Source organism: Podarcis erhardii (genome assembly GCF_964252035.2).
Source record: "Podarcis erhardii genome assembly, chromosome: 1".
Classification (NCBI taxonomy): domain Eukaryota; kingdom Metazoa; phylum Chordata; class Lepidosauria; order Squamata; family Lacertidae; genus Podarcis; species Podarcis erhardii.
The window spans coordinates 44,943,357-44,956,238 of NC_138497.1; the positions used below are offsets into that span (position 1 = coordinate 44,943,357).

At 41.6% G+C, this 12,882-nt stretch overlaps 2 protein-coding genes across 3 annotated transcripts in view; one reads left to right on the forward strand and one right to left on the reverse strand.

Moving 5' to 3' along the window:
* Nucleotides 1-12,882, forward strand: part of LOC309340994 (cytosolic phospholipase A2 delta-like) — a 272,520-nt gene that overhangs the window by 171,810 nt on the left and 87,828 nt on the right. The gene's annotated exons all lie outside the window — the stretch shown is intronic.
* The window catches only part of SPTBN5 (spectrin beta, non-erythrocytic 5), a 118,159-nt gene that overhangs the window by 79,610 nt on the left and 25,667 nt on the right, over nt 1-12,882 (reverse strand). For both annotated transcript variants that reach the window (XM_081857311.1, XM_081857312.1), the window contains exons 11-18: nt 11,587-11,787; nt 10,852-11,058; nt 9,319-9,531; nt 8,197-8,349; nt 6,231-6,361; nt 5,436-5,687; nt 3,237-3,524; nt 156-399 (exon numbers count right to left, since the gene is read on the reverse strand). In XM_081857311.1, coding sequence (XP_081713437.1) covers nt 156-399; nt 3,237-3,524; nt 5,436-5,687; nt 6,231-6,361; nt 8,197-8,349; nt 9,319-9,531; nt 10,852-11,058; nt 11,587-11,787 — 1,689 coding nt within the window. The remainder of the gene's footprint in view (nt 1-155; nt 400-3,236; nt 3,525-5,435; nt 5,688-6,230; nt 6,362-8,196; nt 8,350-9,318; nt 9,532-10,851; nt 11,059-11,586; nt 11,788-12,882) is intronic.

A 12,882-nucleotide genomic window follows, 5' to 3' on the forward strand; every position in this document is an offset into this window, starting at 1 on the left:
TATCTCATCCTAACTCTAAATATTGGATGAGATCCAACGTAGCATGAAAGGTTTTTAAAAATATTTTTATACGAATAATTTATTACCTCAGATACAAATTACTAACTTCTACTCTGAATTTGAATATGGCCAGTTTTGTAGCCATAAGTATTTACCTCAAGATTATCAGTTTGCAGAAAGGCCTCATGGCTCGAGAGAGCAGCATGGATGCCATTGATTTCTCTGTTGAATTTCTGAAGTTCAACATCTTCCTGGAGCTTCTTCCGCCGCTTTACCCACAATTCATCTAGCTCATTCCTTTGCTGAGCAAGCTTTTGCACAGACTCACAGATTTCCAAAGCCTTGGTGTTGAATGGGCCATCCATTATCTTCTCACCCAACTCTTGCAGCTGCTTAAACCTGTGAAAGTTCCATGTATTATTGTCATAAGTGAAAACCACATTTTCATCAAGAAAATGCATATTTCCTTAAGAATAAATTATTTTAATGACCAGTACTTTATTAATGGAAACCTGTCACTTTTTCAGTCTTCAATTTTCTTTTTTGGAAACTTGCAGAAATGTGATCAATAAATAGCTATATTAAGGACAAAGCAATAAAAAGATGTTTTCTGAGGAAAGACCATGGGTGGTATCCAATTAAATCATATTCATAGTAGACCCATTAAAATAAGTGGACTAAAGTTAGTCTGGTCCATTAATTTCAGTGCATCTACTCTGAGTTTAGCTTAGTTGGAAACAACTCTGTTTTTAAAGTTCCTGAAATTTGAATTAAATACAATGCTTGCACTGATGATGTAAATAAAGTATGCATTTGGTTATGATATTCAGTGTCATTTTGCTGATGAGTCTAACTTCTTTTCATACAATGAACTCTTGAAATATCATTCAATTCAAACATGCACATAGCAACATACACATACAGTACCAGAAGTTTTGTAAGGACACCCATCATAGGTATCTCATGATCTTCCCTCCCAAGTAGAACAGTATTTGGTACCATGTAAGAGTGCTAAACATGTTATGGGACAAAGGTTAACTAACATGGTGCCCTGCATATATTGTTGGACTAAAACTTCCATCTGTTGCAGCCAGCATGGTGAACAATTGGTGAGGCTGTGGGATAAATCAGCCTCATATAACCAACATGGTTAACACTGAGGGGGTTAAGACCATAGAGTAAGCTGTCTTGCCAGGTTTAGCTAGGTCACACCATATCACCTTGGGAGGAAGGGTTACCAAACTCTTTGTTCTCTGATTTCCACCCTACCACTAATGAGGTCTAAGCTGGCTGTTCCAGGTTTAGACCCCATGCCTTAAGCAAGCCATCTTTGTGTTTCTATGCAAATCAGTGATAGAAACTGAGATATAAAAGCTAGGAGGTAAATGGCACCTTAAACCTAGGTTATGGGCACAACAATAGAACATCTAGGCGTGTATTTTTAATAACAAGGATACAAAGCTGAAAATGAATGAACTGCAGCTAAAATATTATGTTCTTTTTTCACATGGTCTAGTCCTTACCCTGCCCATCCCCCTAATATTCTTAAGGGGGTAGCTGGAAGTGAGGAGGCAGAAAAAGGTCCTCCTTTCCTTCCATTCTGCAGTTTTAATCTGAAATCTTAGACACACTACTGAGCCCAGAGCTCAGAAACTGCTTGCACTAATAAAATTCCCTGTTGAAACAATGGGAACCTAGAACAATGGGAGTTTTGAACACTGATGCAAATCAATCAGTCTTTATTGTGGTCAAAGACCAGACAGCAAAGTTAACAACAGCAGCATATGCCACATCTGCATCAAGAAGCAGATGTAATTAAAAACTCTATAAACTTATTTACATTAAAAATAACACTCCTTCTGCTAACGTCTGTATTCCAGAGATTAAAATCACTACTCATTCGTCAGCCAAATAATTTTTAATAATAATGATAATAATGATGATGATAATAATAATAATAATAATAATAATAATAATAATAATAATAATAATAATAATAATTTTATTATTTATACCCCACCCATCTGGTTGGGTTTCCCCAGCCACTCTGGGTAGCTCACAGCACATATTAGAACATACTAAAACATCAAACATTAAAAACTTCCTGATACAGAGCAGATGCAGAAACATTTACCACTTATTGGAACCTAAGTTATTCTGCCTGTCTTTTCTTGCTGCTGCATGGAAAAGCACGCAAATCTGACCTTTGAAGACTTTGAAGCAAACCTTTGAAGTAAACCATTTTTAACTTATGCAGTGTGTGGTCTCTTTCTATTCTAAGGGAAGTGGGGGGACTTTGAAAGCAACTTTGAAGGGTTTTTTTTAAAGGTTTAACAGACTATATTTCCACACTTTACTTTGCTGCACGTTCTGTGATTTTAAATCTCTCCTGGGCTCTTTCACCAAAGAGTACTTGCCCTAAACCTGGATCTAGGCATCCAGGGAATTCTCCTTTTTCATTATACCCATATCTAGTATTTTTCCCTTTTACCAAACCAACACAGACATGATGGGAATTGTAGTCCAACAATGTATGAAGGTCACCATATAGGCTACCCTAATTCAGGGTCTTCTCCTTTGCAGACTTCTTTTATGCCTCTCTTGCAAAATATTCAACACATGTAATTATTATTAATATTCATTATTTCCAGTTGTTATCTCTGAGAAACGTAGAAAACAACAGGATATATTTACACAAATTCTTCAAACTTACACGACCCCTTAAAAGGTAAGGAACCAAATGTTGTATAATACTGTTTTATAATTTATGATAATTTAGAATTTAAATGCATTTTCAGTTTGATACTTCCAACTAATGAAGGTGAATACATCGAAACAGGGCCCTGTCCTGGTTTCTGATCCATAATTGACTTCTGACTTCTGCTCAATGATTGAAACTAAGATCTTCATGTCAAATCTTACTATGGACTAACATGAATTTATCTCTACTCATAAACTCTTATCTTTAATACTGTAACAAATTATTGTGTTATATATATCCTTATGAGTTTGAGTTTGTAATCTCTGAGTTTGTAATCTCTATTTAAGTTTGTAATCCTTGTCAGAATACATACTTTCGAATGGATTAATTTTTTTTTTACAATTGAATATTGATTTGCGAGTAGGGACCACTCCCACTATTGAAACTTATATTGGCCAGAGTTCTTGGTGTGCTTTTATCGCTTGCAAAATATGGCATTGGTACACACTCATACACCTTTGAAGAAGATCTTTACCTGTGGTTTTGACTGTGAATCTCTTTCAGCAAATCCTGGTGTTCCTTTAGCAGCAACTCTGCAGAGGCCACATCTACCCCCATTTCCTCGCTGGCCATTTTCTCTCTCATGGCATCTGCCCACCACAGAAGTCGACAGCTGTCTTGCAGGAAGGCCTGTTGGTCCTGTGCTACTTGCAAAGCCTTCCCCTTCTCATCTGCCTTTGACTTTAGCAATAACAGGAGCTCCTCCATATCTTTAACCTGTTCTGTTATGGCCCTGCTCTCTGCAGGATTGGTATCCTTGATCCTGCATAATGAAGCCAAGACACGTTTTTGAATTAGTGCTAGGGTTCGGATCAAGTTCATTATGACCCATTATGATCCATCAAGGAATGTCAGCTGGGAGATTTGGTTGGATGTGCTGGAGAAAAGCAAAAACATTTCCTTCTCTTAAGTGCTACCCTCAGCTCCTTGGATGAAAGGTGGGACAGAACAATGTAAGAGGAAAAGGAGGGAACCCTATTCTGCATGCTATGGGGCTTTGAACGTGGGCAGCAATAAAATAATAAATAAATAAATAAATAAATAAATAAATAAATAAATAAATAAATAAATTTATACTCTGCCCATCTGGCTGGGCTTCCCCAGCCACACTTTGGGTGGCTTCCAACAAAATATTAAAAATAAAATAAAAATTCAGACATTAAAAACTTCCCTAAAATGTACCATGATTCTCTACAAATTCCCATGTACATAGTTAGTGTGTGTGTGTTTTGAGGGATGCCTATGGGTTGTTGAATTGTATAATACGTCCTAAATCCTATCAATGGCCGCAAGTGCTGTGGATTATCCATTCTCCACAACCAAACTAGATCCAAGTTCCTAATAATTCAATAAGGTAGAAGACCTGTTTGAAAAAGGAAAGGAAGCCATTACTGCACCCAGAGACAGCAATTCTTGCTGCTACCCAGCAAGAACATAACACATGCCTACTGTTATGTAGTGAAGTTTCACCCTGGGCCAGCAGGGGGATACTGTATATAGTTTTCACTCAGGTCTGTAAATAGTTTTCACTCAGGTCCACATCAGTTATTTTAGGCAGGAACTCTGGGCTATTGTTGTTACAATGTTGACAGCCGGCTGCCTATAAAAGCAGGCCGGCTGAGCTGTTTGCAGTCAGTTCTATTCCAGCTTACGAAATAAAGAGCTACTCGGAGAAACCGCTGTGTCGTCTGCTATGTCAACCCACAAGTTAACACTGGCGACGAGGATGGGATTGATGGACATCAGAGCACAGCCAGATGCGGCCAGCCTCTGAACTGAGCTGAATCACTGAGCTGAATCACAGAGCGAAATCATTGAGCGAAATCACTGGACAGAACCAATTCAGAGCTGACTGTTCTGGCTAAGAGCACGGTGTTCCATCCATCGCCCTTCACGCCGCATCGGAATCATGGCTTCACTTGTGCCTCTACCGCCGTTTGCGCCAGCCTCTGAATCATGGGACTCCTACCTCGCTCGGTTCGACTGCTACCTCCAAGCCAACGAGCTGACAGCAGTATCAAAGGATCGGAAGCGGGGCCTATTCCTCAGCCTTTGTGGGCCTGAGGTGTTTGAGACGGCCCGAGCATTGGTTGCGCCTGAAGCAGTCCAGGCAACACCATGGGACACGATCCAAGAGAAGCTCCGCAACCACTACGCACCAAAGCCGTCCAAGATTGCTGCCCGCCATGCGTTCTACCACCGGAACCAGGCAGAGGGGGAGTCAATCAACAACTACACCACCGCCCTGCGACAGGCTGCAATGCACTGTGAGTTCCGAGACTTAGACGATGCCCTGATGGATTGAATCGTCTGCGGGGTCCGGGACATCCATCTGCAATGGCGTCTCCTCGCCAAGCCAGACCTCACGCTACAGAAAGCCATTGAGGAGGCTGTGGCCTCAGAAGCTGCTGAACGCTCCGCCCAGGAGATCCGCAAGTGCAGCAGCCCGCGTCTTGCTAGGAAGCCAGTTCCAGTGCATCACGAAGAGGCCAGCAGTGATGAGGCATCCTCCAGTGAAAACTATATACAGTATCCCCCTGCTGGCCCAGGGTGAAACTTCACTTCATAACACCTACCTAAGTAGCCTCCAGAATCTCCCTATTCTTACTTTAAATCCCCCTGAAATCAGGGCCCCCAGGACCGACTACAATGCACCAAAGGGCTGGTTTCTTACGATTTGGCGACACTCTTCAGGTATTCAATTTTCCTCTCCAGCACTAAGACCTCTCGCTCAAAGTTTGTCAGCTTGCGCGCCTCAGCCGACAGAACAGTAGGCATGTTCCCATGTCCTAAGTCCTCAAGGCGGGTCATCTTGTCTTGTAGCAGCCCTTGAGTATCCTGGCAATCCTGAAGGAACGTCTTCACGTCAGCCACGCCAATCAGCATTGAGCCTTTCTCGTCTTTCAGTGCTTCCAAGCGCTCCCACCTAAGAGGAGAAAAGTAAAGAAGGTTGCTGCAGTGGTGACTATGCTGTTGGACTATGATGAGAGAAAGGAATTCTGCACATGCTCAGGGACATTTTACTCTAAAGTTAATGCGTCTCAACATGTGGATCACATTCTTATGAAGAATACAATGGTGGTTTCAGTTTGTAGCCTGCTCTCGTTTGCGTGAGCAAACAGGCACCTCAGTGTCTAAAGCAGGGATAGGGAATGTGTGGCCATTCAGAAGCTGCTGGACACAAACCTTCGTAAGCCCCGGATAGTAATTTATGCTTGTATATTTCAATTGATTTCTTTTATTGTATTTTTGTGCTGCTTTTCACTCACACGAGTCACAATGTGGCATGCATACAAAAAGAACAAGAGTAGAACATCACAATTGCAACTTAAATTATATAAAATTAACAAATTATCAATAAAACAACCACCTTCTAGAAAACACTATGTCTAAACCAGAAGTTACATTTAAAGTAAAGCTCATCCTTTAGACATCACGGGGTTAACTCTATATATGAACCACCATTTACCTCGCATTTATCTCTGTCTGATGGACATGAATCTCATTCTGTTTTCCAGGACTGCTCTTTGAAAACATATCTGCTAAGCAACTGATCTCATCAAGTTGCCTTTTCCCAGTAGCCAATTCCGTTAGAAAACTCTGAACAACAGAAACCAACAAAGACAGCAGTAGTAATTTATTGTTTAGCTCTTTGACGTTATAGAATTTAACTAACAAAAAGAATCTTTGGTAACCTGCTTTACACATTAGTATCTAGAGTCCCCCCCCCCTTAAATTCTAGCATGAAACTGCTGAATTAGAATTGAATAGGGTGTTTACTTCTCAGGAATCAGGCGTGAACTGAGATCACCAACTGCTGCTTTTGTGAATGGTCACTTTGCTTATGTAATGGTTTACAAAGAATGGTCACAGACTTTTTTTATAATTCACTGCTGTTTGATGCACTGATTACAACATTTGTGTGTGTAAGCACCCACCAGGGGCACTGACTTGTCCCCCCACACTTTGAGGGGGCGTAGCCACATGACGCATCACATGACACCATCCGGCAGGATGCGCAGAGGACAAAAGCAAAGATCTTTATTGTCCCAGCTGCCGCCTGGCTCCTGGCAGCCCCCTCAACTTTCGGGGAGGGGGGGAGACCCTGCCCCTTGCCCAAAAATATTAGGGAAGCCCTTCTGCCCCCTATACCTGGCACCCCCACATCCCTGCCAGCTGAGCGTATAATGAAGTGAATTGAAGCCCGTGCTATAATAAATTTCCTCGTCTTTCAGAAGCCACAACTCCTGTTTTTGCTACTACAGACTGAGACATCTCTGGAAGTTTTCTCAAGGTTATTATCTTCAGGTTACTTTCCCAAACAGATTTAATTTACTTCCCACATTAACTTCAGTGGTGTGATGCTTCACTTTTACCTAGTTAGTCCTGTTAACACTCTGAGAAGCAAACAAGTGGATAATCCACATTCTTTTTTTAGCGAGCAAGAGATGTGAAATAATGTTTCCTTTGAAAATCCACACTTTGACAAACAACATTTTTATATCAACAGGAAATTTCAGAGTGATTCAAAAATGTGTATATTAAGAGAAATCCACACTAAAACACTGGGGGGGGGGGGAATCATTTATGCAGAAATGTGGAGAACTGGATTTAAGATTGGAAAAATGAGAAGTTCAGCCCAGTTTGAAAACAATTCAAGACCTCTTGATCTTCTCAGAGCTTGTTGATACTGTTTTAATGCACTTCAACTTCTCCATCCAAGTGTCTTTGGCATGGGTCAGGGGTAGCAGCAAAATACCACCCTCCTGGGATTTTGGCCCACATGTGATTATTTTCCAAAGTGCCTATATTTATAGCAATTGGCTACCGAGCAACTATTGTTATCAACAATAAAATGGATTCGAATCCCCATGACGGGGTGAGTTCCCATTGCTCGGTCCCTGCTCCTGCCAACCTAGCAGTTCGAAAGCAGGTCAAAGTGCAAGTAGATAAATAGGTACCACTCTGGCGAGAAGGTAAACGGTGTTTCTGTGCACTGCTCTGGTTCCCCAGAAGCAGCTTAGTCATGCTGGCCACATGACCCACAAGCTGTACGCCGGCTCCCTCAGCCAATAAAACGAGATGAGCGCTGCAACCCCAGAGTTGGCCACGACTGGATCTAATGGTCAGGGGTCCCTTTATGTACTATGTAGGTTTGCAAGTCAAAGGCACAACTCCATTTCTAGGGCTAATTGTTTAGCCTGTGCTCCTAACACTGCCTTGTTTATGAGGTATTAGAACTGCAACAAAATGAAGTTGAAATAAATAGGGTTGTTTTGACAGTTGCTGGGAGTCTCTCCCCCCCCCCAATAACATATCTCTTTCGCTTTTTACTAAAATCAGAAATGGTTCCTCTAAATTCAACCCTGGCTGACAGACTGAGGTAAATTATGACTGAGTAAGAATGCCAGGGAAAATGTAGGTGGAAACAGCACCTGGTATTTATGCTGCATAATCTCCACATTATCTGCTGTTGGCTGAATAGTCTGAACAATTTTCTCTTTGTCATCCATCCAAGACTGAAATTCTTCACAGGAACTGTAGAACTGGTAGAGTCGGATCCTTTCTTCTAACTCTTTTCTCCTGTGCTGTAGGAATAAGTATCCAAACACTGTATGAGAATAAATATGCTATGATACAAATATACAAACATATCAGCACAAAGGCAGTATATGAGGGTAACAGATTAAAAACAAATTCAGAGCTGAGGCACCAACAAATCACCAAGAGTTAGCTATTTGTGTAATCCTATGCCATGATTTGTGCATTAGTACTGTCAAATGTGAAACATGTGAAAGATGGGAAGAAGAAGAAGGAGAGTTTGGATTTGATATCCCACTTTATCACTACCCGAAGGAGTCTCAAAGAGGCTAACATTCTCCTTTCCCTTCCTCCCCCACAACAAACACACTGTGAGGTGAGTGGGGCTGAGAGACTTCAGAGAAGTGTGACTAGCCCAAGGAGTCATGATATATATGAAATTCTGCTACTGTCCATAGATTTCAGATTAAATTCTTCTCTCAGGGGAAACTGAGAGAGGATTCTCAGGATATAATGGCTTGGGCCAGCATACCGAAACATTTGTCTTCACTCATGGATGAATTTAAGAATGACATGAAATGTTTTGTTAATAGCACCATTTGTTGTAGAGAGCTATTCTTGGTGGTTGCCCTAAAACAGTTCCCTGCTATAAGTCTGAGCATTTTTTTAAAAAGTCAGCCTTTTCCATTTGAGCTGGTTTTCTTCATGACTGGAGGAAACTGGCAGGGATGGTGTTTTTTAGAATTTGTCAGGTTTCTCACATATTGCCCACCTGGAGATTTTGCAATAGGGCAATTAGCACATTCAGCTATATAAAAACCAGTCTTCAGCAACACATTTCAGGATTCTTGGTATCTTCTCTGCAGAGTAAACTCTAAAAGCTACATTAAGTTTTCATATCTGGAGCCAGGATAGCAAAAAAACCACAAAGGCTGCAATGCAACTCTATAAACAATTACTCTATGTCTTTAAAAAAGAGAGGGAGAACTCAAAATATTATGAGAAAAACTTGATACCTCAGCCATGGTCTGCAGTTTTTCATATAATAAATTAATCTTATTCTGGGCTTTCCAGATGTTTTCTGTAACAAAATGAGGATCAGAGCCAAATGGGCTTGTTGGCATAGTTTGGGCAGACATGCACGACACAGAAAGACTTGCTGGCGCTTTCGTTACCCGCTGGACTGTGCTGCCATGGATCTTTGTGTTTGCTGTTGGCACCGGTACCATCTGTCAAAAGAAATATACAAAAAAACCTGAATTCTGTGTTTTTGAGACTGGCATTGCTCACAAGTTCACATTAAATTTACTTTCAGTTTTATTTCAATAGGTAGCCTTAGCTTAAGATGCTTATTTCTGTCTATGTACACATTAGACATTTGCACACTGCTGTGTGCACCAGAGAGGGGGTGGGGATTTCTCCACCCAGTGTGCATGACCTGCTTGCACCACCACCACCCCTGAACTCCTGTTCATGAAGCTCTCATCTGTGTATGCACGATGGTTGTCTCAAATGTACATACCTCAGCTCATGTTTTCAAATCAGATGGAAGTTAGTTTGAAGGGAAACACTTCAAACTACAGGTTAACATATGGATTGTGGCCAATGCCATGTGTTCTTGGCTTCAAACATCAACAGTAGGAGTGCAGTGGAGCCACAGTAAAAGCTAATGTGAACATAGCCTAAGTTGCATCTAGGATAGCAAGGTCTGAAGATAGCAAAGACCTTTTACAACTATAGGAATGTTGTATCTTACTTTGCTATTCCCAGAATCTTTAAATAGCCTGTGAACAATCAAAAGTGTTTCTGAGTTTTAAAATTGAATTTGCCACCAGGTGTTGCAGTAGAAACAAAATGGCTATTCTCTAAAATGGCTGCCGTTAAGATGTGACAAGGCCACTTTTGTGTGTGCATTTGAAAGAATATTTTTCAAACAGCAACAGATATGAGAACAATAGCTGAGAATGTTACAAAATTGCTCTCACAGTTTTAGAGCAAATAGTTGCGTTATCAGAGTTAAAAATTTAAATCTGAACTTTACATCTTCCAATTAGCTCCCCAAACTGGGCCATGGCTCCTATCATTTTCACCCAAAGACATTTTCCAGCACTTCCAGGCTGGCTGGTGAGGACAGTTCTCACAAAATATTCAAGATGACTTTACCTCAGCTGAGTTACTAGTTTGAGGACAGGGCTTTCAGGTGGTTTAAAATACAAATACTTCACGTTCTACAAAGTCAGTATGAGATATTATGGGACAACAGTAGGCTGATTCGCATACAATTCTAGGACATTGAGTAAACATAAAAATAAGAAGATTGAAGGCACAATTCTACAGAAAGAAAAAAAAATGGTGTTTTGAGGGAAATATCACAACACAGAAACTGAAGATGAAGTGGAGAAATTTTTTTAATTCAGTCTAACAGACCAAATTGTGTCTGCCTCTGCTCTGGTTTTATTTGGGTTCATCGGCAATAGCAACCATATTGGGCCAAACTGATCTGTAACTTAATAGAAATGAGATAAAAAGATAGGATGAGTGCTACCTACCACTGATGCAGCCTGCTTTGCTACAGAATGAGCCTGCTCATCCAAGTGGCTTATTTCGGAAGAATACGCAGCTATCTCTTTCTCCAAACGGAAGTGGCGATGCAACAAAGCTTCTGCACTGGATTCATCCTTCCCGTAATCCTTGCTAGCTAGCAGGGTTTGTTGCTCCTGCATCCAAGACTCCACCTCATCAATATCAGCAAAGTACTGAGGGGGGAAATAGGACAATTGTGTTGTTATATCTTGCCTGCTTGTGACATACTAGCAATATCACATTAGGAGAGTAACAAATCTGAACGAAATCAACAATTTATTCAAGACACAAAGAGAAGAAAGACTGATTCTCCTTGAGCATTACTGTTATTGCAACCTTGTAAATAAGTGACTTGCCTGAGAAAAAATTAGCTAGGTTTCTGGGAGATGAAAGAGGAGGGGCAGAGAGAACCCTCCCTCCATCAAAGACTTGCTGGTGGTGGCCTTCCTGGTTTTTATGCCAGCTGCAAATGAGAGACCAAGAATTCCACCTCTCTTTTCTTAGCCATCTCACTCACCTGTGTGCAATTCCTTGTCTCCAGTGGCAATCAGACAAGTGCTTAAATGCAAGGCTGTGCTATTGTTGTTGATGTCTTAACATAACAAGACCTTCCAAGCTTAATGGACAGGCTAAGATCTTGTTTAGACTTCTTAATAATAATCAATTCAGTTCAATCTGAACAGAGCTGCAGACCAATGTACCTGTTTGATGAGAGAAGCTGCCTCCAAACTGGTTTTACGTCTGGGCACCTCATCTTGGAGCTGCTGCCACAATTTCTGGATATTGTCAGTCTCCTTCTGGATGCTCCTCTGATTTGAAGGGTTTTTCTGACCTAGCTCCCGTCCCTTGCATATGATCTTAGAACAAATCAGTTGGTGGGAGTCACACTCAGCTTGCAAAGCCTGCCAGGTGGAAGTTGGAGGATCATAAATACTCGATGTCACCATGAAGCCAAATCCAGTCATGCTAGTTTGAATGCTGTTTTCACTTCTTTTGACCACTTTATTTTTCCAGGAATGATAACTATGAGGAATAATATCTCACCATTCCACTCCATGAGTCAAGTGATCTTCTCTGGCAAAATCATTTATGCAAATTGTATTATACCTACCACCAACATTTACTGTACAATCAAATATAGCTGAGCACCATTGTTTTCAACCATACAATACTTTGATTGGAGGAAGCAAGAGGAATTAACTGTCACAATATCTGGCTTATGACTGGGTCGTCATAACTGGCAAAGCAACTGTCACAGAAAATAAGAAGATAAATGATGGAGCTATGACACTAATCCCTAATGTAACATCAGCAAGTCCGCTTCACCACTTTTAGGGTGCGGCGGCCTTGCAGGGCAGGTAGCAATTGCCCCCCCCCCATGCAGAACTGGGATGCTGGGAATGTGAACTCTCCCAGCTTGAAATCTCGCTCCATGCCAGCCTGCCAAATTGGCCAATGGCCGGCTGGTGTGGAGGGCAGGGCTCTTCGGAGGCAGGCCTGAGGAAAAAATCAGGCTTCCTTCAGGTCAGCTTCCAGGAGGGATTTAAACAGTTTGCGCCGGCCCCCGACACCCGCTCTTTTTCATCAGTTCTGCTACCATATTGGGAAAACGCTCCAGGCTATCAGCAGCGCCTCCCCCCCCCCCCGATCTCCGAGCGTCCTCCGGTGAGCATAGCTCTGGAAAAGGCACCCTGTTCTTCTCCAGGGTTCTTCAGTGACATAAACCAACTTGATTTATGCACACTAGCCGCCTCTCTTGACACAGTAAAAGAAAGAGGCATCGTAGTTCTGAACTACTACAGTGGTACCTCAGGTTACATACGCTTCAGGTTACATACGCTTCAGGTTACAGACTCCGCTAACCCAGAAATAGTGCTTCAGGTTAAGAACTTTGCTTCAGGTTGAGAACAGAAATTGTGCTCCGGCGGTGCGGCAGCAGCAGGAAGCCCCATTACCTAAAGTGGTGCTTCAGGTTAAGAACAGTTTAAGGTTAAGTA